Below are 25982 nucleotides of genomic sequence, written 5' to 3' on the forward strand. Positions count from 1 at the left end.
TTTATTTATTTGTGGGGTGGGGGCGGGGGGGAGGAGAGAGAGCACATGGTGGGAGGAACGGAGGGAGAAGAACAAGCAGACTCCACGCTGAGGATAGAGCTGACTCCGGGCTTGATCTCAGGACCCTAAGATCTTGACCTGCGCCAAAATTAAGGGTCAGATGCTTAACTGGCTCAGCCACCCAGGTGTCCCACATTTTTTAGCTTTCAATTCTGTTTCTAGCAAGACTTGTATATCAAATGTGAAGGTAGGATGAAGACATTTTGAGACATAATGGTCTCAAAAATTTTTGCTTAGGTGCAACTCCTCTCAGGAATATCTGGAGAATGCTTGATCAAAACATGAGAATAAAGCAAGACAGACTTGAGAACAGGAAACAGGAATTTAACACCAAAGAGAAGTGAAGGGAAATTCTGGGACGGCAAAAATCAAACCTTGAGAACAACCACCTTAGATCAATAGGATCCTATTCTTTAAAAAAAAAAAAAAGAGAGAGAGAAAGGAACAAACTAATAGATGTGTATATAGGGGAGTTTTACTAAGTAATAATATGAAGATTTTCCTAAGAAATATTGATAGGATTATGAAAAACTAAGCATGTAAAGGAACAATGAATAGTTTTAAAAGAAAGGAAATATATCAGTGTAATACCTGGCTGAGCAGTAAAAAAAATCTGTACTTATGTAGTTATAATAAGGTAAACACCAAATACTGACTTTTACCAAAAATATTGATGTTACTGTGGTGGCAGATGGAGGGAGAGGAAAATGCAAGGAAGGTGTGTATTTATGTGTGTATTTGCTAAATTTTCTTCTTTCCAAAGAAGAAATCAAGAAGCAGTGTCTAAAGCAGATAAAGTAAAAATATTTGTTTTAGTTAGAAATACAGCGATAAATGTCAGAAGAAATGCTAGAAGAGTTTTAGTAATTTCTTCTGGGAGTTGTGACTGAGAGGTGAGGCGGGATAAAGCTTAGTGACTTTTAAATTATACATATCTGTTAATTTGTTTTTGTTTATTTGTTCAATCGTTATGTATATGTATTAGTTTGGTAGAAGTTAAAACTAATTAGAGAAAAAAATCGTAGGACAATTTAGGGGAAAGTAGTGCTTTAATTAAAATATGTTTGAATTAAAGAAGAAAGAAAAAAGTCCAGCTAGTTGTATGGTCCAGAATGGAATATGCTAAAACCAGGAGAGTAGACAAAGCATTTAAAATCACTATAATCTTCTTCAATAGGTCAATTTATTTTGTCTGCCTTTTTATCCTAATATATAGACCTTCAATGAGACTAAATGGGAAGGAATAGCATTCTTTATTCTTCTTTAAATTCTTTCTAATCCTCTAATATCTTTGCTTTCAGTTTTATAAAAGTTCCCAGCTTTGACAGTGGGGCTAATGGCATGCCTTTTCAAAGTAGTAATGAACTTCTGTTATTTGTTGGGGAAGAAAAGGAGTAAAGATGTCAAGTCTATAGAAATTTGTAAGTTTTAGGATATATTTATTTGATTCATCATCTAAAGAAATGGGAAATTGAGCTTGTAGATACTTAGATACTTAGCCTTACATTAAATTATATATATATATATATAAGTATATATATATATACTTAGCCTTACATTAAATTATATATATATATAGCCTTACATTAAATTTTATATATATATATACATATATATATATATATTTATCCTCTCTTCCTTCCTTCTTACTGCTGCCCCCCATTATGCTGTCTCTTGGTGAATTAAATATATGTTCAAGGTCAAAGCCAAAGAGACTGGAGAAGCTAGGACTGTAACTGTAGTCTCTTAGAGGACTTCCACAGTGTGCAGTTTCCATTATACCAGTTGCTCAATAAAATTTGTATAGTGAATTTAATTAAAATCATATAAAGCAGTCTGTAATAGCATTTAAGTACACCAACTTTGAAATCAGGCAGATTTAGCTTCAAATCTCAACTCTCTGCAACTTGCTAGTTGTGTGACATAAGTAATATGTGTATTTTCTAAGCATCAATTCTTCCATATGTAATATGGGAATATTAATATCTACTTCAAAGGATTAGATGAAAAGAATATATAAAGTACCGGATGTGTTTGTGGGTGTGTGTATATGCAGATAAAGTGTGTATGGCATATAGTAATTTAATATTGCTATTACTATTCCTGTAACAGTATATCTATTTTTTATTTTTTGTTTTGTAGATGCAGCCATTATGGTTTCTTGCTGTGCTATTTCTTGGTCAACTGTTGATTATCAAGTAGCTTTAAGAAAATCCTTGCCTGATAAAAATCTCCTTAATGGATTCTGTCCCAGATTCACATACCTCTTTTACAAGTTGTTTACATTATTATCTTGGATGCTGAGTGTTGTACTTCTTTTATTCTTAAATGTTAATATTGCATTATTTCTGTTGTTATTTCTTTGGTTTTTAGGGATATTGTGGGCATTCAAAAAGCAAACTCAGTTTTGTGCTTCTATAAGTATGGAATTCTTATACAGAATTGTTGTTGGATTCATTCTTACTTTTACATTTTTTAATATTAAGGGACAGAATACCAAATGTCCAATGTTTTGTTATTATATTGTAAGAGTACTGGCCACTGGGGGGATATTGGTTGTGTTCTGGGTTTCCCCAGTCTCTATTTTTAACTCAGACTATTTTATGTCTATCAGTATCACTATAGGTCTTACTCTTGTCCTTGGAATTATTTTTCTTATTGTTTATTATGGGACTTTGCACCCAAACAGAAATGAAGAAACAAAACCTGATGAAACTGATGGAAAAGCAGCTCAAAGAGATTGTAGAATGAAGTATTTTCTAATGGAATAGCTATTCATTTGTAAGATCTCTTTTGTTTGTTTGTTTGTTTCATTGGTTAATAAAGAAAATGTTATGTGTATGTGTTCTTCCTTATTTTTGCCTTTAATTTGAGATCAGTTTTAGTACATTAACTATAAATGTGGAAGAGCATAGTAATATTTTATTATTTAAATTAATTTTTCATTTGGTTTTAAAGATCTTGGGTACTCAAACACATTTCCTTCTTGCCTAGTAGAGTTGCCAGCTTGAACCTGAATTGGAAGAAATGTTCTGGTTCCCCCAAATTAGAAGCCTGGAATTGAGCTTCCCTTCAACTTTTCCCTTGTTGTTTGTTTGTTTGTTTGTTTGTTTGTTTCTTTCTTTCTTTCTTTCTTTCTTTCTTTCTTTCTTTCTTTTTTTTTTTAATGTTCAGTTAGCCAGCATATAGTATGTCCTAAGTTTTTATTGTAGTGCTCAACGATTCATTAGTTGCATATAACACCCAGTGCTCATCCCAATACGTGCCCTCCTTCAGTCCCTCATTGTTTCTGAACTAAAACTAATGCTTGTGGAGAACTGCAAAGAGAGAAGAGCAGAAAGCACATTTTTCTTTCTTCTATTTTGTTGATTCAGTGCATATATTTTGAGTTGGGGGCAGATTGAGTAAAGGAAAAGGGAAAAGAAGGGAAGAGGAAGAAAACAAAACATCAAGTTTACCATTTTTAAGTGTACAGTTTAATAGCATTAACTAGCATTCACCTTGTTGTTCATCTCTATAACTTTTTCATCTTGCAAAACTGAGACTCTACTCCCATCGAACAACTTCCTGTTTCCCTCTCTGTGGCTTCTGGGAACCACAGTTCTGTTTTCTGTCTTTATAAATTTGACTACTTTAGATACCTTATATAAGGGGAATCATAGAGTGTCTTTTTGTGACTGGCTCATTTCACTTAGCATATTGCCCGCAGGTTCATCCATGTTGTGCCATGTGACAGATTTTCCTTCTTTTTTAAAGGCTGAGCAATACTCCGTCGTATGTATATGCCACATTTTCTCTGTTTATCCATTGCTGGGTTCCTTCTACCTTTTGGCTATTGTGAGTAATATCATTGTGAACATGGGTTTGCAAGTATTTCTCTGAGATCCTGTTTTCATCCCTTCTGGTTGTATACTCAGAAATAGGATTGCTGGATCATATAGTAAATTATTTTTAATCTTTTGAGGAAACTCCATTCTGTTTTTGATAGTGGCTGCACCATTTTACAATCCCACTAATGGTACCAGTTTCTCCACATCCTCAGCAACACTTGCTATATTTTGTATTTTTGATAGTGGCTGTCCTAAAATGTGTGAGTTGATATTTCACTATAATTTTGATTTGCATTTCTCTATTAGTGATGTTAAGCATCACTAATGATGCTAGTGATGTTAGCCATTTGTATATCTTCTTTGGGGAAATGTCTTTATCTGTTAAGGTGTTATTACCAGAATGTAGAAAGAATTATAGCTCAACAATAACAAAGTAAAATAAAGTGATTAAAAAAATAGGGAAAGGACTTTAAGTAACCAAATCATGTATTAATGGTTTTCTGCATTATTCCTTATACTAAGTGATAAATTTTGGTCCTAGGAGTAAATAGGGAAGACAAGTGGATTACGCTGAACTCCTGGAAATAATGTTTTCCCATCAAATTCTCGTATCTTTTTCAGTTTCTTACCCTTTCTTTCCCTTGGGTAGGGTCTTAATGAATGAGTCCTCAAAAGATAGCCTTCTCTAATACCAGGAGAAAAAATTTCCATTTCCACATTTAGTCTTATAACTTAGTGTAAAACTGCTATGTAGCTTTCAGAATGAAGGGTAAACTTACTAGATATAATGCATTTCAACTATCAACCCTATTTGAAAACAATAAGTAAATGTTAAGCACTAACTCTGTGCCCAGCACTCTGCTAGGTTAGGTACTATTGTGGGTACAAAACGGGTACAAAACAAATGTATAATAGAGTTCTGTTCCTTGAAAAGGTTACCTACTGAAGCATTTATAGAAACTGACCATCTGTCTTTCAGAATGTTTACTGTTTGTGATTTTCATTTTATAGTAAATGAAACAAAATATTGAATAACAGAAGGGTTATATTTATAGAGTATATAAACTCAATAAGATGTCTCTTGTGCTGCTCTTTGAGAAGGTTTGGCGGCATGGAAAAACTTTGCAGGAACTAGGGACTCTGCAGTTTACTCTGGGCACCTGATCCTTGTAGTGTGAACCTCACTTATTGCATATCTCCCTATCTCTGCATGTTTGGTGGTATGTGTATATATTCACACACTGAGAGAGTGAAGATGGGAGAAGAAGTTAGGCTCACTTAGTAGCACTTTACTCAGAATCTTTGAGTCATTAAGGACAAAGACATTAAATCATAAAAAGAAAATGCTTTTCATCCCTTACTGAAGATTTAAATGTTTATGTTATTTCCCTTTAGCATGGAGAATGTCTCTTAGCATTTTCTGTAGTTTAGGTTTGTTGCTGAGGTTTTTTTCTTTTATCTGAATATGTCTTTATTTTTCCTTCATTCTTATATTTCTGCTGGATATAAAGTTCTGGGTTGACATCCCCCCCTACCACACCCCCCCTTTTTGCATTTTAAAGTTCATTCCACTGACTTCTGGCCTCCATTGTTTCTGATGAGAAGCTAGTGATCATTGAAGTCATTATCCCCTATATGTAATTTGTTGTTTTTCTTTGGGTGTTTTTAGATTTTACCTTTCGTGTTTTGTTTGCAGTAGTTTGACTACTGTGTTTATGTTTGTAGTTTTTTTTTTTGTATTTTCCTAATTGAGGTTCTCTGAGCTCTTCAATCTATAAATTTTAGTCTTTTACCATATTTAGAGAGTTTTTCGCCATTATTCTTCATATATTCTTACTATCATTTTGCCTCTCTTCTTGGACTCCGTTAACATATATGTTAGACTTATTGATGTTATCCCATACATTTCTGAGGGGCTTGTTCATTTTTTTCCAATTTATTTATTTTTTTTGTTCTTCAATAATTATTGGATTTATTTTCAAGTTCATTGACTTTTTCCTTCATCTTCAATCTGCTGTAAGCTCATCTAATGGCTTTTTAAAAAATTTCAAAGATTTTATGTTTATGTTCTAGAATTTCCATTTCTTTAAATGGTTTTTATTTCTCTAAGATTTTGTATCCTTTTTATTCATTATGAGCATATTTTCTTTTATATCCTTTATTGTAACTATAATAGATGTTTTAAAAATCCTTGTGTGTTAATTTCAATATCTGCATCATCTCAGGTTTGGTCTTCATTGATTGCCTTTTCTTTTGAGCACAGGTCACATTTTCCTGTTTCTCATGTGTCTGTTCCAGCATGTTATGAATGATATATTTTAGATCTCTCTTGATCCTTTTTTTATTGAGAAGAATATGCATTTTTTTCTTTTAGCAGACCACTAACTTGAACTTCGAACTATAAAAAGTGTTTATTTGCTAAGTCTTCGGTGTGCTGCTTGGATTCTGCCTCTCATATGTATAGTTCAGTGTCAGTCAGAGAATTAGGAAGACTTAATATATGGAATAAGACTTACTCTCTATTGGCTCTCTCAGATTTTCACCCTTACTTTTCAGCTACTGTGGTCACTCCATATTCTGTCTGCACCTTAAGATTGCAGGTTTTCTGTGTTTTTGTACTCAGTATGTTGACTGGGGTCTGTCCTCACTCAGTGCCATTCTTTCTTACAAATGTTGACCTCTTCAATGTCTGCCTGCTTTTTTCCTCTCAAGTGCTTTCAGGTAGTTTTTTTCTTATATTTTGTCCAGAGTTTATAGTGGTTATTTTTAAGGGCTTTGTGCAGTAGAGGCTACAGCCATCTTTTTATTAATCAATAATAGTTTCAGTACTCTGTAATATTTGCCATCCTTTCTGGGTATTTGCTTAAACATGAGGTGTAAATTCCTTTTATTTAACATTTAATCTTCCCTTATTATTACTTGCTTGACCCTCACAAAACCCCAGTAATATAGATATTATATTTTTCCACTACTCTTTAGCTGGGAAAAAATATGCTTTTGACAAGTTACTTGCCAAAAGATCAAATCTCATATTTTGTGACTTCTAGTTTAATTTCTGTAGAACCATGCTGACTTTATCTGATGAACAGATTAAGTGACCATCAGCAGCCTAGAGCTGACTCTAAATTACACGATTTAAAAATTATGAATTATTTACCCAAAACACAATTTTTAAAAAGTCTGGCTTAAATAGTTTTTGGCATATATTGCAATGGTGCACTGGGTGTTATACGCAAATAATGAATCATGGAGCACTACATTGAAAACTAAGGATATACTGTATGGTGACTAACATAACATAATAAATTATTAAAAAAATAAATAGTTTTTGGTCTTAGCTCAGGATGTGGCTAAGGTTCTGTCACTGGTAGTTTGAATAATTCAATTAACAATATATATAATGGGAAGTAGCAATTTATGTAATGGAAAAATGGGTAGAAAATAATATACATACATTAAAGAGCTTGAGTATTAAACTCCCCACACAAACCTGGATTGAATATTCAATTCATTGAGCAAACATTTTTCCACTGATTTTATAGACAAGGAACAAATAGGTGGATCCTGGTTAGATGTTTTGGTTAGTCAGCAAGCTCTTAAAATGAATTTTTAATATTCAGTGAATTTACTTTTATTCATTTTATCCTATGGTTTTCTATAGAATCCAGTCATGGCTTTATAGCACTTTTAGGTCTCCCCAAATAAATGTAAGCTTTTCCTAGAGTATTCTGTGCATATAAAAGGCCTTTTGAAATTCAGAAAAAGCATAGGAATAATTATGAGCAATACTCACAAAAGAACACTCACATATACTGTATTAGGGTTCATATACATGTAAGAGCAGATATTATAGGAATTGGCTCACGTGGTTATGGACATTGAAAAGTCCCATGATATGATGTCTGCAAGCTGGAGAACCATGAAAGCCAGTGGTGTAATTCAGTCCAAGTCTGAAGGCCTGAGAATTTTGGGGCTATTGGGGTATTTACTGATCTGAATTTGAAAGCTTAAAGTCAGAGGTGCCAATGTCTGAGGGCAGGAAAAGATGGATGTCTTAGCTCAAGTAGAGAAAGAACAAATTTGCCCTTACTCTGCCTTTTTGTTCTATTTAGGCCCAATAGATTGGATGATACCTACCCACATTGGGGAGGACATTTGCTTTACTCAATTCACCAATGCAAATGCTAATCCCTTTAAGAAACATCCTCACAGACAGACCAAGAAATAATGTTTTAGTAGCTATCTGGACATCCCTTAGTCTTGTCAAGTTGATACACAGAATTAATCATCACATGCACCTATATCTGCATTCACGTTTACTTCATATATGAGTAAAATGCTTCCCTTAGACTAGTGGTTCTCAAAGTTACTATGCATCCAGAATCACCTGGAGGATACATTAAAACGGATTGCTGTGCACCATCCACAGTTTCTTTTCACTAAATCTTAGGTGGGGCTTGAAATTTGTATGACTAAGAAGTTCCCAGGTGTTGCTGATGCTGTGTCTGCTTATGTGCTTTGAGAAGCACTTGCTCCCTTTCAAAGGCTAGGAATGCTGTTAATAACTAGTTTCAAAATAGCCACTAGAGGGCAATGGAACCATGGACAAATTGGATGTGCTGCTTAATAGGTTCCCTGGTTTATGCTATCAACTTCAATATTCCTACAAGCCATGAGAACACCAAAGCCAAACATTAATTTCCTGTACAGTATCTTGAGGCTCATTCTTAATTGTAACATAAATCAAAGCGTGTCCTTATGATTGCGGGGGTCAGAGATGTATAATATATCTTTAAAGCCCGTTTCATGATCATGATAAATTAAAAGTTGGACTTCTCTAAGTGGGCATTTGCACATATACCTAGTCATCTTTGAGGTTAACAGGAACTGTTTGTGGTTTCCCGAAGAGACTACATTTTGATAATAGGTTTAGTTTGTTATGGAGATAATTCTACACTTAAGTGTTATTTATTGTTTTAAGACGCAAATTTTATTTTATGAAAGTAGACCTAAGTAATTTTTAAAGATATTATAAACTTAGTAGATTAAGTTTATACTGAACCTCAATTGGTAGAACATAAAGATCTACATGGTGTAGGAGACTTGTAATTTTTTTTCTTCTAGATATGTTCCTTTGATGGTAGACAAGGATTAGAGAAAAATCAAAAGATGTAGTTTGCAGGGTTGTTATATTTTCTGTTTGTCTGACCTAGTACAGAACTTGACAGCTACCTTTATTATGGCTATTATTACTTTTAAAAAATTAATTTTGATAGATAGTAGCTGTAGAGTCATAGACATATTTCTGAGTATCTTGACATCTTGGCTTGAACCAGCAATTGATTTTCATTCTATTGCAGAAATTTTGATTTGAAAGCCCAAAGATCTGAGTTTGATTCCTTGCCTTGACTTTATTACCTCTGTGACTGTGATGTATCATTTAATCTCTCAGTTTCTGTATATGTAGAATGAGAATTCTGCCGTAACAACTATCTTCCTGGACTATTGTGAAAAATCAGTGAAATACCATATATGATAGTGTTTTATAGATTGTAACCATTTCTGAAATTTTCTGTTTTTGACATTTTCCCCCCAGTATGCAGTATATTTGGAACTTGGTTTTGATGTCATTATACCTTTGTAAAATTGCTTCCACATGTACAAAATATGAATACTCACATAAAAACCCTGGAATTATATCACAAAGAAGTTTAACCCTTTTGTATGTAACAACATCTTAGTTTTTCATTATTTTTTTTCTTGCGTAGTGTGTACTGTTTCTCATATGTAGACAGTATGATCTATAGAGACTGCTAAATACAAGTAGTTATTGATGAGATCAGGATTAAGGCTTAAACTGCAAATCACTTGCTGGCCTTTGGAAATATGCATGAATATGTGCATGTAGTGTATATATGTGAACATGCATTTTTTTTTAATGGGGGATGGAGCCAAGGGTCTTTACTGGAAAGAAGAAACTTTACAGTTTGAGTAAGTTAATGCAAAGGCTCAATGGGCCAACTGGTGGGGGCATCAACTAGTAATGGGTTCCACAGCTAGGGCATTGCTAGGTCTCCCCTTTGTGCAGCCACAACCAGATGATGTTTACTTTTCACAGATGCAGCCCACTATTGTTTTTTGGTGATAGATGGGACTAAATTAGGGACTTCCTTGGTTCCTGAAGATGCTTTTGGGGCTAGCATATTGTATGGGTCCAGTCCCTTCTGTTCAGCCATCATAACCTTCCTCTCTAGCCCATACACCTTCTTGCCGTCAACAGGAACACCACTTCCAGATGCCATGGACTGCAGGGACTGCATTGGGACCATGGGCCCCGAGGGCTTGTGTGACCAGCACTCCAGCTCCACAAAGAACCTTGAAGCCATCATGCCTATTATAATGCATTTATATGAATGGTAAGATTTCATTAAATAATTGTTGGTAAGTATTATTTTCTTAATTTTTTATGGACCACAGAATCTCTCAGGTATGGTTGCTTTAAGATTAAACAGTAGTTTTACTTACAGTTTTAGTTTTTTGTCTAGTAGTATGTCTTGCTAAGTAGATTATAAGCTTACATAGATCAGGGATTATATTTCTGCAACCCTCAGAGGACTTTGCATAGAGTTTGCAATAGCAGTGTAGTTATGTTACTTTTCTGATTCCCTGGAAAAACGAATAGAATAAATTTAATTCCATAGAGCACTAGGAAAATCATCTGATTCTTTTTGGGGGCAATGAATCAAACTATCAGTGTTTACTTCTGAGGGCTGTCTATGTGTTTAGCACTGTGCTAAGAGAGGGCTTGGTAAATATCTGTTGCTTAATTGATTGATCACCTCCAGAGAGTGATTTGTGTTTTTGTGGTAGTCAATGGATGAAAAGTCCTTTTCAAAAAATTTTGGGTAAAAAAACTTGTTTGCATTTTCCAAAAGTATAAAGATTATTGTGGTAGTCTTTCCTTTTGAAAAAATAGCTTTATTGAGGTATAATTCATATACAATTCACCTATTAAAATGTATACAGTTCAGTGTTCTTTAGTGTTCAACCATTACCACAAGCAATTTCAGAACATTTTCATCACTTCAGAAAGAAACCCTGTACCTTTATCTATCGATCCTGTGATGGTTAATTTGTATGTCTACTTGGCTGGGCCACACACAGGGCCCAGAAATATGGTGAAACACTATTATGGATGTTTCTATTAAGGTGTTTTTGGATGATATTAATATTTAAATATATGGACTTTGAGTAGATAGTCCTCTATAACATGGGTGGGCCTCATCTAATCAGTTTCAGGGCCAGCATACAACAAAAGATTGATTTCTTCTAAATAGGAAAGGCTTCTGATCTTCAGGCTTGAACAACATCATCAGTTTATCCTGGGTCTTCAGCCTGCTAGCCACCTTGCGGAATTTGGACTTAAGAGCCTCCACAATTGCATGAGTCAATTTCTTAAAATAAATCTCTTTCTTTATATATACACATATCCTATTGATTTCGTTTCTCTGGAGAACAGTAATACAACCCTCCATTCCTATCCTCCCTTACGCTGCTCCCAGACCTAGGCAACTACTAATCTACTTTCTGTCTATGGATTTCCCATTCTGGATTTTCATATGAATGGAATTATATAGTATGTGACCCTGTGACTGGCTTCTTTTACTTAACATTGTTTTCAAAGTTTATTTATGTTGTAGCATGTATTAGTACTTCATTTCTTTTTATGCAGAATTATATTCCGGTATGAATAGATTATATTTTGTTTATCTGGTTGTTCATTAATGGACATTTGGGTTGTTTCTGCTATTTGGCCATTATAAATAATGCTGCTATAACCATTTGTACAAGTTTCTGTGTAGTTATGTTTTCGTTTCTCTTGAGTATATACCTACAGGTGGAATTGCTAGGTCATATGGTAACTTTATGTTTATTTGAAGAACTGCCATTCTTCACCAAAGTGGCTGCACCATTTTATATTCTTATCAGTAGTGTATGGGGGTTCCAATTTCTCCACATCTTCACCAACACTTATATCTGAGTTTTTGATTCTAGCCGCCTAGTGATGGTATCTTATGGTTTTGATTTGTATTTCCCTGAAGACTAATGATGTCAGGCATCTTTTCATAAACGCGTTATTGGCCATTTGTATATCTTCTTTGGAGAAATGTCTATTCAGAACCTTTGCTCATTTTTTTAGTTGGGTTATTTATCTTTTTGTTACTGACTAGTGAGTGTTCTTTATATATTCTAGAGTCAAGTCCCTTATCAAATATGATTTACAAATGTTTGCTCCCATTCCATGGGTTATTTTTTTCACTTTCTTGATGGTGTTTTTTGAAGCACAAAAGTTTTAATTTTGATGAAGCATAATTTATCAATTTTCTTTTGCTATTCATATTTTTGGCATAATACCTAAGAATCTTTTGCCAAATCCAAGGTCATCAATACTTTTTTTTTTAAAAGATTCTATTTATTTGACAGAGACAGCCAGCAAGAGAGGGAACACAAGCAGGGGGAGTGGGAGAGGAAGAAGCAGGCTCCTAGCGGAGGAGCCTGATGTGGGGCTTGATCCCAGAACACTGGGATCATGCCCTGAGCTGAAGGCAGACGCCTAACGACTGCGCCACCCAGGTGCCCCCAAGGTCATCAATATTTGCCGCTATGTTTTCTGTTAAGAGTTTCATAGTTTTTATTCTTACATTTAGGTCTTCAATCCATTTTGAATTAATTTTTGTATATGGTGGGAAGAATCCCACTTCATTCTTTTCATCCAATTGTCCCAGCACCATTTGTTGAAAAGACTATTCTTACCCCATTGATTGGTCTTGGCACCCCTGTTGAAAATCAGTTGGCCACAGAAGTATGGGGTTATTTCTGGACTGTCAACTCTATTCTTTTGGTCTATGTTGTCTTTGTGCTAGGACCACACCGTGGTGACTACTGTTGCTTTGTAGTAAGCTTTGAAATTGGAAGTGAGTTTTGAAATTGGGAATCCTTTTAGTTTTTTTCTTCTTTTTTGGAATTGTTTTGACTATTCTGGGTCCTTAGCAATTTCATATAAATTTTAGAATCAGCTTGTTAATTTATACAAAGAAGTTGGCTGGGGTTCTGATAGGGATTGAATCTGTAGATTAGTTTGGGCAGTAATATTATTTTAACAATGTTAAGTCTTTCAGTCCATGTTTGTGGGATGTTTTCCCATTTATTTAGATCTTCTTTAATTTTTTTCAGTAAGGCTTTATAGTTTTTAGAGTATGAATTTTTTATATTGCTTTTGTTAAATTTATTCCTAAGTATTTTATTCTTCTTGATACTGTTGTGAATGAAATTGTTTTGATTTCATTTTCAGATTGTCTACTGCCAGTGTATAGAAATACAACTAATTTTTGTGTATTGATCTTGTGTCTTACAAACTTGTTAAACTCATTTTTTAGTTCTAATAGTTTTTTAGTGGTACCTTAGGATTTTCTATATAAAAGGGCATATCATTTGCAAGTAGGAATGGTTTTACTCATTCCCTTCCAATCTGGATGTCCTTTATTTCTTTTTCATATTCAATTCTCTTGGCTAGAACTTCCAGTACAGTGTTGAATTAGAAGTGATGAGAACAGATATCTTTGTTTTGTTCCTCATCTTAGGGGGGAAAGTTTTCAGTCTTTTACCATAAATCATGATTTTAGTTGTGCATTTTCATGGATGCTCTTTATCAAGTTGAAGAAATCCCCTTCTATGTATGCCCGATTTATTTAATGTTTTTTATCATGAAGGGGTGATGGATTTTTTCAAATTCTTTTGAGATGATTTTGTGATTGAGGTGATTATTGATGACTTGTTTTATGTTCTATTGATATGATGTATTACATTACCTGATTTTCTGATGCTAAACCAACCTTGAATTCCTGGGATAAATCCACTTGGTTATGGATCTTTCTTTTCTTCTTTCCTGGCACTGTCTTTATCTGTATATTGTGCTTAATGGTGTTTCACATTTCTCTGAGGCTGTTTATTTTTCTTCATTATTTTTCCTCTGTGTTCTTTAGTTTACATAATATCTATCAATCTATCTCCAGGTTTATCAATTTTTTCTTCTGCCAGTTCAAATCTACTGTTGATCCCCTTCTAGTAAATTTTTAATTTCAGTTGTTGCATTTTTAACTCCAGAATTTCCACTTGATTCTTTTAAAAAATAATTTCTATCTCTTTTTTGATTTTTCTATTTGGTACAACAGTGTCAATATACCTTACTTTACTTCTTTAAACATGGTTTTCTTTATTTCTGTGAACATATTTATAATGGCTACTTTGTAATATTTTTCTGTTAAATCACACCTCTGATTGCTCTTACAGGAAGTTTCTGTTGCCTGCTTTTATTTTTTCTGGAGTATGGGTCATACGTTTCTGTCTCTCTGCATGCTTCTCAATTTTGTTCGTATTATTGATATGGTAATTTTTATGGACAATTTACATAATGTATTTTAGTAACTCTGGGCACTGGTACCCTTATTCTGGAGCTTGTTATTGTTACTTACTTGTTTATTTGTTTAGTAATTGGCTGGATCATTTTAGTGCAATCTACCCCCCCCCCCCCCCCCCCCCCCCCCACCCNCCCCCCCCGCCCAAGGTTAAGAATTTGGTGTTGCTCCTCTGGGAGGCATAGCTTTTAGGTGTGCCCACAGTCACTTTGAGATGATCCAGCAGTGGTAGAGCCCTTCACCACTCTTTCCCTGACTGTATCAGCCGTTAAAACTCCAATAATTGCTTCCTGATTGCTCTGTTTTTTTACAAAAATGTCCTAGGGCATAAATTCCTCTACAAATGAATCTAATTGAACTGTGGCTCTTTAGACAGAATAATTTCTGAGATCAGTGTGATATTTGTTCTGACCCCAGGAGGGCTCCTCCCAGCTGTCTTATTCCTCAGTTCTCTAAACTACTGACCAGCCCACAGCCTAGGCCTTTTCTTTATTACATACACAGTTCTTCCAATTGCCTTTTAGCACAGCCTCCCCTATTCTTGAGAGTGCTCTTAGGTTAAACTTCTCCAGGCTCTTTTGCAAATGAACTCAGTTTCTTTGTGGAGGGATCAGGAGCTATCTGTTTTATGGCTGCTTCTTCCTCAGGCAAAATCTCTGGGCTAGGACTGTAGCTTGGAGTGGGGACAATGGCAAGCTTCTTTATTAGTGACACTCCACTGTAGGAGCCTCAGTTCCACAAGTGGGAGTTCGGTGAAAGGAGGGAGCTCCCACCTCTTGACTGTACTTTCCTGGGACTTACCTCCAGCAATAGGCAACTGGGGACAAGATGAGAAACATTAAAATCTTGCTAGCTTCCAGGAAGGAAGTTCCTCCCTCTGGGAGACAACTAGGGAAAGAAGGAGCCATGTGTTTCTAGCTACAGCAGTCTTGAGTGGAGTGTCTGCCTCACTGTGCTGGGTGTGGGGTGGAAGAAATGGTCTTAATTCAAATACCACAGACTCTCACCTATCTTTTGGGAAATTTCTTAGGTTTTGTTGAATAGATGTTTCTTCATTTGCTGTTTACACATAGGACCATTTCCAGAGGCTTTAATTGCTTGCTTTTTAATAATTCTCTCCAGTTTGACTGGGAGTGAGTCAGTGGAGTTCTTTGTACTGTTATGACACTTTCATAGCACTCTGTTGCTCTTGACAACTGTCCACTAACCTGATATTGTGAAGATTCATTCAACTCAAGACAATGAAAAAGTCTCTTAATTCGTTATGGGAATTCAGGGCCCTTCAGGCGCCCATTTAAATAGAACTCTTTTTCATATGAAATGGTCCAGATAATATCAAATCAGTGATGCTTGGAGACCCAACTCCCAGTTCAGTTCTTTCTAAACACTTTTCTTATGATGCAATGGTAACATTTTCGTCTTTCTCAAATAATAGTTGTATTTAGACATTGACCTTTTTAAGTCAGTCTTGGTGACGTGGTTTCTTGGGTTTAAGTTTGGAGTAGCTGAACAGCTAGCATTTTAAGTTGTCACTCACCCCCTTGTTTATGTTACTAGCAACAGTCAAGCCGGCAGGCTTGGGCAGTGCAGTTATAGAGTAAAATAGAGTTCTGCATTTGTGCTCTTACTCAACTGGTACTTCATGTGGATTTGGCTGGCTGATCTAGAGGCAAATCTCTGACATGTTGGCCTGAATTACTTGTGATTATTAGGGACAGGCAGAGATCCTTCATTTTCTACTGCTAAGTAGTAATGTGTAAACAAAGAGCAGAAGCCCTTTTGAGCTCTATTGTACAGGAAAGCATAAAATTTCTTTTTTTTTAAGATTTTATTTATTTATTTGATAGAGCACAAACAGGGAGAAGAGCAAAGAGAGAGGGAGAAGCGACTCCCCGCTAAGCAGGGAGCCTGGACTTGATTCCAGGACCCTGGGTTATGACCTGAGCTGAGGGCAGATGCTTAACTGGTTGAGCCACCCAGGCGCCGCAAGGAAAGCATAAAATTTCTATTTCCATCCCAGAAAATACTCAAATATCTTTTTATTGTATGTATCATTCTTCTATGAAGGAAGAAATACTTTACCTACATAGAAAGCAAACCTGAGTCATTAACAGACAACAAGGCAAGATTTAAAATGCTTATAGATTAGGGATGTACTGTATGGTGACTAACATAACATAATAAAAAATTATTATAAAAAAATAAAATGCTTACAGATAATTATAACAAATTTGCAATATTAAGAGAGAATTCTTACGTTTTATTTTATTTATCATGCTAATCACTCAGATCTGATTTTTTGGCATCTTTCACTAGGTTTAGATAAGCTAATGTCAAGAAAATATCTTACTCTTGGTTATAATATACAAATGTGTGCTTTCATTATATACCTCATTCCCCTCCCTGTTCATGGTTGGTACATTTAGCCTATATAGGGACTTCAAGAAACTTTAGAGTTAAAAGTTTTTCCAGTTTTCAGTTGAAATGAGTTTGTAGTTTTGCCAGAATTGTCTTGCCAACTGTTTTCTTTTTGACATTGAAGAATGTAAACTTTTATCATGCAATTTCTCATACAACTCAGGTCCATGCACTATATAGCTGAATTGTGCTATATTGGCCCAGGTATACTAGGCCTTATTAATAGGACTCACTTCTTCAGGAAATAACAGCTATTTAAAAGGGGGATAGAAGACAAGGAAGGGAAGGAAAAGAAGGAAAAAAGAATAATTCTTCTAAGGACATAGTTGAGACATGGGATATATGCAGATGGATTTTTTCCCTTTGTGAAGAATTTCAAAAATCAACTGACAGATCATGTATCATTCTTGATCTTGTCATTTTATTTATTTATTTTTTTAAAGAGAGAGGTGAGGAGGGGCAGAGGGAGAGGGAGAAAGATAATCTTAGGCTCCATGCCCCACACCCAGTGAAGAGCCCAATGTGAGACTTGATCTCACAAACCTGAGATCATGACCTGAGCCAAAATCAAGAGTCAGATGCTTAACTGACTGAGCCATCCAGGCACCCTTTGACCTTGTCATTTTAATCTAGCAGTAAATAGAAAACGAATGTGTTTCTTTTTCCTTTAAGGTATGGTCACAACATATTGCAAAAGCATTTTCAGTAAATTAATCTATTTTTTCCTCTGTTTTGGCTACTGTCATTGTTTAGAAGGACAGCATTCCATGGAGTTGTTTTAATTACCCTGTTGGTATGCACTGTGACATCTGGTGGCATTGGTGAGCTCACCTGATGGATCACAAAGAACCCTGATTTATGAACCTATAATTGGGTTTCCAATAAACATTTGTCAAAATAATGTATTAGTTCAAACCAAAGCCTTCTTTATTTATTCATATAAAAGAGCACTTAACTTTCAGCAAAGAATTGCCTATCATCAAAAACACTCTATAAATGAATCAAATTTATGAAGACATGGTTCTAGAGGGTGACCGCTCACAGACTACAGCTTATTTTAACTCTTTAGAGGACTTAGTGTCCTAGCTTGCTTGTTTTCACCATATACTTTCATGTTTTTACTTTCAAATAATGTGTATTTTAATATTCACTTGTTAAGGTACTTGTTCCAGAATGAATACAGTGAGTTTTAAAAATATTTATTCAATTGTGAAACTAGCAGGTCTGTAGCAGGTATTATTCTATAGCTATTTCAAATTCTGTTACAACAACATATTTTTATCTGTTCTTATTCTGTGTATTAAGTAAGAACAAAATGTATACGCAAACTAGTTTGTAAATTGCTAAGGCTTCTGATGAGGAAATTATTACTGATCTTTATTTTAAATATTTTAGCAGTTTTACTTGTTTACTCATTAATAGATTAGTCTGTTTCTGTTGAAAATTCACACTGATAAGTAAGATATGTAATTTATACAGCATGTATCCCTTGGAGACTTCACTTCATAGAGTACATTATTACAAAGCACCATATAAAGCATTATTTTAATGTTTAATAGTTACTATCTTCTTTTTTTATTGTAGTATAATATACATAACGTAACATTTACCATTTTGACCAGATTTTTTAAGTTTTTATTTTAATTCCACTTAGTTAACACACAGTGTTATATTAGTTTCAGGTGTGCAATATGGTGATTCCCAGTGCTCATCACAAGTGCTTTCCTTAATCCCATCACCTATTTAACCCCCTCCCCCACCCACCTCCCCTCTGGTAACCATCAGTTTGTTCTCTATGATTAAGAGTCTGTTTCTTGGGTTTGTCTCTCTTTCTCTCTTTTTTTTCCTTTGCTCATTTGTTTTGTTTCCTAAATTCCACATGTGAATGAAATCATATGGTATTTGTCTTTCTCTTACTGACTTATTTCACTTACCATTATACTCTCTAGCTCCATCCATGTCATTGCAAATTGCAAGATTTCATTCTCTTTTATGGCTGAATATAATATTCTATTGTATATATGTGTGTGTATATATATATACACACACACATACATACATACCACGTCTTCCTTATCCATTCATATGTTGATGGATGTGTGGGCTGCTTCCATAATTTGGCTATTGTAAATAACACTGCAATAAGCATAAGGGTGCATGGATCCCTTTGAATTAGTGTTTTTGTAAGTTTCGGGTAAATACCCAGTAGTGTGATTACGGGATCATAGAGTGGTTCTATTTTTATCTTTTTGAGGAATCTCCATACTGTTTTCCACAGTGACTTCACCAGTGTGCATTCTCACCTACAGTGCAAGAAAACGCCTTTTACTCCACATCCTCACCAACACTTGTTTCTTGCGGCTTTGATTTTAGCCATTCTGACAGGTGTGAGGTGGTATCTCATTGTGGTTTTGATTTGTGTTTCCCTGATGATGTGTGATGTTGAGCATCTTCTCACATGTCTGTTGGCCATTTGTATGTCTTTGGAGAAATGTCTGTTTATGTCTTCTGCCCATTTTTAATTGGATTGTTTTTTGGGTATTGAGTTGTATCAGTTCTTTATGTATTTTAGATATTAAATATTGAGTATGTCATTTGCAAATATTTTCTCCCATTCAGTAGGTTGCCTTTTGGTTTTATTGTTTCCTTCTCTGTGCAGAAGCTTTTTATTTTGATGTAGTTTATTTTTGCTTTTATTTCCCTTTCCTCAGGAGACATAGCTAGAAAAATGTTGCTGCAGCTGGTGTCAGAGAAATTACTGCCTGTACTCTCTTCTAGCATTTTTATGGTTTCAGGTCGCACACTTAACTCTTTAAACCAGTTTGAATTTATTTTTGTGTATTTTCTAAGAAAATGGTCTGATTTCATTCTTTGGCATGTAGCTGTCTAGTTTTCCCAACACCATTTGTTGAAGAGACTGTCTTTTTCACATTGCATATTCTTTCCTCTTTTGTTGAAGATTAATTGACCTTATACTTGTGGGTTTATTTCTGGGTTTTCTGTTGTGTTCTCTTTATCTGTCTGTCTTTATACCATTGCCGTACTGTTTTGATTACCACAGCTTTCTAGGATATCTTGATGTCTGGAATTATGATACCTCTAGGTTTATTTTTCTTTTTCAAGATTGCTTTGGCTATTTGGGGTCTTTTGTGGGTCCATAAAGATTTTAGGATTGTTTAGTTCATTCTGTGAACTAGAATGCTGTTGGTATATTCATAGGAATTGCATTAAAATTGTAGATTGCTTTGAGTAGTATGGACATTTTAACAATATTTGTTTTTCCAATCCATTAGCATGTCTTTCCATTTCTTTGAGTTGTCTTGAATTTCTTTAATCAATATTTTATAGTTTTCAGAGTACAAGTCTTTCATTTCTTTGGTTAAGTTTATTCCTAGGTATTTTATTCTTTTTTGTGCAATTGTAAATGGGATTGTTTCTTAATTTCACTTTCTGCTGCTTCAATATTAGTGTATAGGAATGCCACAGGTTTCTTTACATTGATTTGTATCCTGCAACTTTACTGAATTCATTGATCAGTTTTAGTAGTTTTTTTTTTTTTGGTAGAATCTTTAGGGTTTTCTGCATATAGTTTCATGTCATTTGCAGACAGTGAAAGTTTTACTCTCTCCTGAATGATTTGGTTGTCTTTTATTTCTTTTTGTTGTCTAATTGCTGTGGGTAGGGCATTCAGTGCTATGTTGAGTAAAAGTGGTGAGAGTGGTTGAACTTCTTTTATAGAAAAATCTGTGATCAAGTCAGTCAGATCTGTGTCTTCATTTGTTAAATGGACATAAAGGAATTTAGAAAATCCTTTTCTCTCATATAAAGCCTGACTTTAAGGACTATTTCTTATCCACATTGACTTGAAAATTCTATTTTGTGGTCCAAGTGATTACTAACTTTTATTTCTCTTTATTTTAATGCTGCAACAACCTTAATATCACCCCAATTTACAAGGAAGATAGATAATTTAGGATGTCTTTATGCTATATAAAAGAGGAAAGCTGTTGATATACTTCAAAAAATATTATGCTTGCTATCTGTAGAGCAAGTGACTCTTTTAGTTAATCTGGCTTGCTCATGACATTAGCCTATAAATGAAGATGAGGTTAGATGACCTCAGAATAAAATGTGGCCTATGGCTATTGATAGCAGGCTGGTAATACATAAAATGTTCCTTGGCTGTGTCCACTAATGGTATCCTGTGTTTAGACCTTGAGGGAACCCACTCAAACTTGTTAAGCCCTGTGTCCTGAGATTTGAGTAAAGCAGATGTTCCATTCCTGCTGTAGCAGGAAACTTTTAGACCTGGCAAAAAGACAATTTTGGATATCAACAGATTTTTGTAAGCTCTTTTAAAAAATAAATAAAAATTGGCTTATAAAAAAGCCAAGAAAATTTTCTAAATGGGTTTTAAGCAGAATAAAATATACAAAATAAAAGTGTTTTGCTTGCCATGTATGATGTACTGTTGAACACTTTTATAGCTAGAGTTTATTTAAGATGGTCCAGCTAAGTACCAAACTTTCGTTATACATGGGAAAGTTAATACCATAACACCCTGAGAATGTCTCTTATGTTTGTGTAATTAAAGGATGTTTTTCTCTGTTAGACTATAAGCAACTTGAGACCAGAACTGTGTCTTAATTACTCTTGTATTTATGGAGTCTAGTGTGATAACTGGAACATTGTAAATACTTAAGGTATGTTTGCTATCTGTGTAGATCTTTCTTGATCTCTGAACAAAAGACTTGTGAAAGAGAACACAAAAGAAATGATGTGCATCTCTTTTTAATGTTATATGCTTGGGATAATACCCCATAATGAAGGAACCTAATGATTCAAATTTCAACTTGTGTTGACCCTGAAAGGATTTCGAATGGCCCAGTTTAATGATAGGCAGGGATAGTAGGGAGAAAAAGATTTCTTGGCAATCAGATGTAGTATAAAACACTGTGAAATGCTTTGGTTATCACAGCCTCTATAAGCTAACAAGCCAGGAATCCTATAACATTTATGACACTGATAAGAGTTTAAAAACGTATGCTGTGTAAGGTTTCATTTGATGGACTGCAAATATTCTAAATGGTGATATCTCCTGGATGTAATACCATACTGAAATACCATGGCAACTCTTTCTTTTTATTCACACAAATATTTACAAAGATAAAAATAAAAAGATCTTGTGAGAAGGTGGGCAGAAAAATTAGTCCTTTGATTTCTAATTTATGAATTGTAAGCTTTCACTTTTTAAGACTTGAAAAATCTTTCAATTTTCTCCATTTCTAGCCAGGTATCAAATAAAGGGGGATAGTTTGGTGTGAAAGTTTAAAGACTTTTAAGGCCAAAGAATTATTGGCTCCAGTTGAATAATTGTTTTGAGAATTGATATTATTTTCTTAATGTTATGTCCATAAGTTTGATAGGAAATTAATAGATCATGAGAACATTAAAGGTTATTTATGCATGTATGGGAAATGTATTTTTTTTAAAGATTTTATTTATTAGAGAGAGAGCGCATGTGCGCAAACATGAGGTGGGGGAAGCAGGGGCCGGGGGGGTGAGGAGGGGCAGAGGTAGAGGAAGAAACCGATTCTCCACTGAGCGGAGTCCCAACACAGGGCTCTTTCCCAGGACTTTGGGATCATGACCTGAGCCGAAGGCAGACGCTTAACTGAATGAGCCACCCAGGCGCCGCAAGGGAAATGTATTTTTGTGATAAACCTACTACACAGTAATTACTATGAGAGGTCTTGTTACTTTGTAAAAAGCCCCAATATTATGATTACTGAGTGCTCAGAAATGTTCCTTGAGGTTATAAACAGATCTAACCAATAGATATGGTGAGGTAAACAATTTATAAATGTCTTTGAGGGGTTTTTAATTTGGGTTGCCCAACTGAAAAAGGAGTATTATTTGGCATGTCTATGGATATAATGGTATGCAGGGCAACAGGGCTATGGCCTAATTCAGCCAGAGAACATGCGTTAACACGTTGTCTCTGTCCATGATGAATTATGCCTGAAAGAAGTTAACTGAGTGTGATCTACTGGCCATGGTCATAGAGCAACACAGCTTTTTTTCTTCTTCCCACCAGGCTGACTTTTCTTTTGGCACAGCACTTAACAAACTCCACATGCAAAATTGGGATCCTGATTGTTGTAAAATGGACTCAACTTGTACATTTTGGGAAAAGGAAGAAGTGCTTGGATTAAATCTTGTGTGTTAATTTTTTGGAATGTGTGTGGATCAGACTCTGGGAAGGAAATTGATAGCTTCATGGTGAAATTTGGCATACTATTTCTAACTTCCATTTGTCAGTTAAAAAGAGGAAGTATTCAAAGTCAAAAACACAGATTTATTTGCTACCTACAAAGACAATGAATGGAAAAAGTGAGTGTGTCATTGTAATATTTGGAATTAAAGTCCAGCATGAAGTCAAGCTATTTAATAAGTCCTTAATTATGCAATGGACTCTTCATTTCTTTGTAATCCTTGTTAGGCTTAGTAAGAAAGCAGAGGTTGGCTGTTAGTACAGAGTCATCTTTATGTAGAATAAAAGTATGGAGATTTAAAATCTAGAGCAGCGGTTCACTAGAAATTATTTCATATCATTTTCTTGGGATTCTTTTAATAATACCTTTCTACTTTTTTTTTCTTTGCCCAAAGGATAGACACAAGTCACCTTTAACAGCACGTTTGTTTATTGAGGTCATACCTCCAATTTCATGCTTGATTGAATTTCTCAACTGATGAGTTGCCAGATTTCTAGATTAAAAGTGCCACTTAAGACCTTATATTTCTAAGAAAAATAGCCCATGAAATGTGTATACAAAACATTTATTACAGACTAGACTAGAATATGCTTCAGTAGCAAACAATGCCCAAATATCAGTGGTTTATCATAGCAAAGATTTAAGTCTCACTCATGCTACATATCCACAAAGGATCTCTGCACAGCTTGACAGAGATTCCCTTTTGACAGATGCTTTCATGATTACACGGGAAAAGGAGCATGTTATATCATACCCTGGCACTTAAAGCTGCCACTTCGTATCCATTCACATTTTATTGACCAAAGCAAGTCAATATTTGCCTATCCCAAAGTCTTAAAGATTTTCTCCTGTATTTTCTTCCAGAAGCTCTATAATTTTCATGTTTAAGTCTGTGAGCTATTTTGGGTGATTTTTGTGTATGGTATGAGGTAGGGATTGAATTTCATTTTTTTTTTCATATGGCTTTCCAGTTGTTCCAGCATAATTTGTTGAAAAGACTGTCCATTCCCCATTGAATTATCTTAGCACCTTTGTAAATAACAAATTGACTACATACATACACATACACACACACACACACACACACACACACACACACACACACACGCCCATAGTTGCTGGTCTCTCCTGTTCTCTTGCTCTGTATGTCTGTCCTTAGGTCAATACATACTGTTCTGATTACTGTACCTGTTAAGTATTGAAATAAGTAGTGTAAGTGCTACAAGTTTGTTCTTCAAAATTATTTTCATTGTTCAAGGTCTTTTAATGTTCCATATAAATATAATTAACCTGTCAGCCTTTACAAAGAAGCCTTCTTGGATTTTAATTAGGATTGCTTTGAATCTTTTTGGATCAGTTTAGGAAGGGATGATTTATATCTTAACCCTATTGAGTTTTCCAGTATGTCCTCATCTGTATAGGTCTTCAATTTTTCTCAGCTATATTTTATAAATTCAGTGTACATATTTTATTAAATTTATCCTTAAGTATTTTATTTTCAGGCTAATCAAATGGTATTATTTTCTTAATTAATTTTTCATGCTAAGCTATAGAAATACAACTAATTTTTAAATATTGGCTATATATCCTGTAAACTTGCTGAGTTCACTTATTAATTCTAGTAGCTTTTTCTTCATAGATTTCTTAGCATTTATTTATGTACACAATAATTTCTTTCACAAATTAAGACAGTTTTACCTTTTCCTTTTCAAACTGTATGTCTTTTGTTTCTTTTTTTGCATTATTTCACTAGTAGCACCTCAAACACAATGTTGAACAGAAGTTGTTAGAGCAGATATCTTTGCCTTGTTCCTGATTGTTGGGGGAAAACTACTGTCTTCATTATTAAGTATGATGTTAGCTGCAGGTTTAGTAGATACCCTTTATCAAGGTGAGGAAGTTTCCTTCCAGTCCCAGTTTTCTGAGATTTAAAAATTATGAATGCATATTGAAGTTTGTAAAATGCATTTTCTACATTTATTGAGATGCTCAGATGTCTTTTCTCCTTTATTCTGTTAATATGGTGAATTACATTTTTTTTCCCACGTTGTACTAACTTTGTATTCTTGGGAAAACTCCACTTGGTCATAATGTATTATACTTTTTATGTATCACTGAATTTAATTTGCTTATATTTTATTAAGATTTCTACCTCTATGTACATGAGAAATATTAGTCTTAAATTTTCTTTTATTATAATGTCCTTGCCTCTTATTATTATCAGGGAAAGAATTGTCTCATAAAATGAGCTGAGAAGAGGTCCCTCCTCCTCTATTTTGTAAGTTCTTTCTAAAGAACTGATATTATTTCTCTCTCAAATATTTGAGATAATAATAACTCGCTTGAATAAGTGAAGCCATCTGGGCCTGAAATTTTATTTGTAAGAAGGGTTTAATTCTAAATCAATTTCTCTAATTGATATGACAGCTATTTAGAATTTCTATTTCTACTATAATCAGTTTTGGTAATTTGTGTCTTTAGGAATTTGTTCCATCTAAGTGATCAAAGATTTTTTTTCCTAAATTTCTTTGCAGTAGTCTTTTATTCTCTTTTAAGTGTCTGTAGGATCTTCATGATTTTCCTTCTTTTAATCCAAATATTAATAATTGAGTTTTTCTTTAAACTAGAATTTCTTTTCAATTTCATCAGAATTTTCAAAGAACTGGTTTATATTTCATTGATCTTTTCCTTTTGTTTGTCTTGTTTTTATTTTGTTCCACTCTTTTTTTTCATTTCTTTTTGTCCCTTTTATTTTATTATTATTTTTTTAATTTTTTTTTTATTATGTTAGTCACCATACAGTACATCCCTGGTTTCTAATATAAAGTTTGATGATTCATTAGTTGCGTATAACGCCCAGTGCACCACGCAATACGTGCCCTCCTTACTACCCATCACCAGTCTATCCCATTCCCCCACCCCCC

At 34.5% G+C, this 25982-nt stretch overlaps 1 protein-coding gene and 2 pseudogenes across 8 annotated transcripts in view; 1 reads left to right on the forward strand and 2 right to left on the reverse strand.

Moving 5' to 3' along the window:
- LOC109489513 overlaps positions 1 to 1837 on the reverse strand; it is a 6513-nt pseudogene extending 4676 nt beyond the window's left edge.
- Positions 1 to 2901, forward strand: part of XKR9 (XK related 9) — an 82035-nt gene extending 79134 nt beyond the window's left edge. For all 8 annotated transcript variants that reach the window (XM_034668167.1, XM_034668166.1, XM_034668169.1 and 5 more), the window contains one exon: positions 2203 to 2901. In XM_034668167.1, the coding sequence (XP_034524058.1) occupies positions 2203 to 2831 (629 nt within the window). In that variant the 3' untranslated portion in view covers positions 2832 to 2901. The remainder of the gene's footprint in view (positions 1 to 2202) is intronic.
- A 6998-nt stretch (positions 2902 to 9899) lies between these two features.
- LOC109489514 overlaps positions 9900 to 25982 on the reverse strand; it is a 32771-nt pseudogene continuing 16688 nt past the window's right edge.

This window comes from Ailuropoda melanoleuca, chromosome 9 (assembly GCF_002007445.2).
Source record: "Ailuropoda melanoleuca isolate Jingjing chromosome 9, ASM200744v2, whole genome shotgun sequence".
In the NCBI taxonomy this organism is placed as follows: domain Eukaryota; kingdom Metazoa; phylum Chordata; class Mammalia; order Carnivora; family Ursidae; genus Ailuropoda; species Ailuropoda melanoleuca.